The 2517-nt window shown below is 41.0% G+C and overlaps 1 protein-coding gene across 1 annotated transcript; it reads right to left on the reverse strand.

Annotated features, from left to right (window-relative positions):
* Positions 1-1207: 1207 nt before the first annotated feature.
* On the reverse strand, positions 1208-1930 carry LOC132904205 (uncharacterized). Its single transcript, XM_060954120.1, has one exon. The coding sequence runs from the start codon at positions 1928-1930 to the stop codon at positions 1208-1210; it is 723 nt and encodes a 240-aa protein (XP_060810103.1).
* Positions 1931-2517: the final 587 nt, after the last annotated feature.

A 2517-nucleotide genomic window follows, 5' to 3' on the forward strand; every position in this document is an offset into this window, starting at 1 on the left:
CATTGTAATATTAGGGGGAAATGATCTGACCATAAGACATCATACCTGACATACACATTTAGAATAGAACTACGGACCGATTCCGAAACTAAACAATGATCGAGCCAGCGCTTAGACCCGTTGGCCTCACTAATAAACGTGTAAGTGCCTGAAGTCAAACTCAACTTATCAATATCTACATATGTCCATTGTTGATCAGAACAAAAATTTAGGAGTTCGTAGTAAAATAACTCGTTTGGATGAGCGTTAAAATCCCCCAAAATGTAAACACAATCCACACCATATTCATCTACAATAGCACTCACCGTACTCAAACAATCCGTAAACTCGGGCAAGTTTTCCTTCGAGTCGGTAGGCATGTACACACACACAACGATTATAGGCCGATCACTTGTTATTATTTTAATGGCACACACTCGCGGACTATCACACAGTAACACTGACACATTGTCGAACACGCTGCTCCGCCACAGCAGGGCCACCCCTCCATAGGGCCGCCCGCGCAGCATTCCAGCTGACAAATCCACCGCCGACGTCCCTGTGTACCCGAAGTTGGGGTCAATGTTACTAAGATATATGATTTCATTCGGCAACAACCATGTCTCCTGAAGCGCTACTATGTCTTAGTTAGCACACAAATCTTTGATGTATTCAACCGACCTTTTAACATTTTTACAATTGAATGTTGTCATTGTATAAACACATTTATCCATTAACTGACATTGATACGGCCGACATTCAAATTAGGGTTATTTGTATTATGGCGATTCTTATAATGAACAAAGCGCCTAAAAATAATACCTCGCGGCCATAATTTGTCATCTAAAAATAATGACAACTTATTTTGCGGCACTATGAACTTCTAAGCCAAGTGATGCGTATGTTTCTTAATGGTAATCTTCTCTAACGAAACCTTTTCATGAGTTTTCTTGTAAATGTACTCAGTGATATCCGTCTCAGTTGTCTCATTATGTATGTTGCTGATAAAAAGGTAGAAACCTTTCAGCCGCCTTGAATTTGTCATCATCACAAGCTTGCCCAGTCATTCCCGAGAAGCGCATTGTTTTATTCTTTTTCTGTCTCGTAACAGTTTGCCAATCGGCCGCCTCGTCCCTGTTATCACTCTCGCTTTGCACTATCGTCTCGATCAGCTGTTCAGAGCGCATACCCCGTTGCGGGTCGTTAGCTGCCGCCGGCGCATGAGTCATCATATCGGTCTCCTCGTTTTGAATCGGCACTCGTCACAGCGCTTGTTGCACTTTGCAGACAATTTTTTATTTAAGTGATCCGTGCTACCCTCATTAATACTTCGATATTGCCGAATATCATTATTAGCATCACATCTAGATGTATTTAAGCTATGAGATTCATTCAATGTTGAGTTCTGAAATTGCGATAAACCCATAGGACCACTATTTCTTCCCCAAGCACCGCGTTTCATATTTACATTGAAACACGGAGTGGCGGGTATAGACATCGACTTAAAACGATTGACATCTAGCTTCATTTCCTCTAACTGGCTTAACGTTGCATATCTACTTTTAATGTTTTCAATCTCCGCTGACATTCGTGTAAGATCTTTCAACAGTTTAGTGCAGTCCAGATGATCAAATGTGACCGGCGGGAGTTTTTCCAGTTGTCTCGCAACAAACACCGGCAGATTTTCAGGATCTGTTGACTTGAACAGCATAATTATGTCATCCATATCACGGGATTCTTTTCCTTTTCTTTTTCGCTGTATTTTGCGTCGCTCCGTAGGTATTGCACTAAATAGCAACGACTTTGAGTTTTTTATTTCTTCTCCCGTAAAAGCCGACACACAAATTCTCACTAGAGACTCCTCATCTATTACCGATATTTTATTTTGAATATACGATAACATTTCGTCAATCACTATATTACAAACGTTACACTTAACTATGTCCGTCATTTTTACGTAAATTACGATAGCTCCGTACAAAAACACGACACACACCGAAGCGCGCGCGCGTGCGACTGATGTTTCGATATCAGCACTAGTATTATTAACTTGTTTTTTAATATCACTTACATCTTGGCTGATCCTAGAAAAAATTTCCGTTTGAGCACTGCAATTGCATTTCATTACTGACATCATTTCTGACATTTTATTTTTTAAGTCAGATAGTTCGTTTCTTATCCAAGCGTTATCATCTCGGTCTCTCTCTCATCAATCATCTGTGTCCTTTCGCTTATTGCGAAGGCTTATATTAGGTGTTATGTCGGAATCCATTTCTGTCAGGTTTGGCTGGGATCCGCCAAGTTTAACCCTTAACTGGTATCGTGGGGGCCGCGCAGACCCCACGCGTTATATTTTTTTGAATTTCTTTAAAACTATGCATAGTACGCGGCTGCCATTTTGAGTAATCTCATTACGTCTCGACACGCGGCGGGTACCGGACATTCGGCGCTGAAGCTTTTACCAGAGCGGAGCTACGGGGGCCGTGCGGACCTCACTATATATATAATTTTGTGTTATTTTTTTTATAATAATAAAGA

The sequence above is a fragment of the Amyelois transitella genome, chromosome W (genome assembly GCF_032362555.1).
Source record: "Amyelois transitella isolate CPQ chromosome W, ilAmyTran1.1, whole genome shotgun sequence".
Taxonomy (NCBI): Eukaryota; Metazoa; Arthropoda; class Insecta; order Lepidoptera; family Pyralidae; genus Amyelois; species Amyelois transitella.

Coding starts and splice junctions, on each gene's coding strand:
- LOC132904205 (XM_060954120.1), bottom strand. CDS start 1,930: ATGACGGACATAGTTAAGTGTAACGTTTGTAATATAGTGATTGACGAA.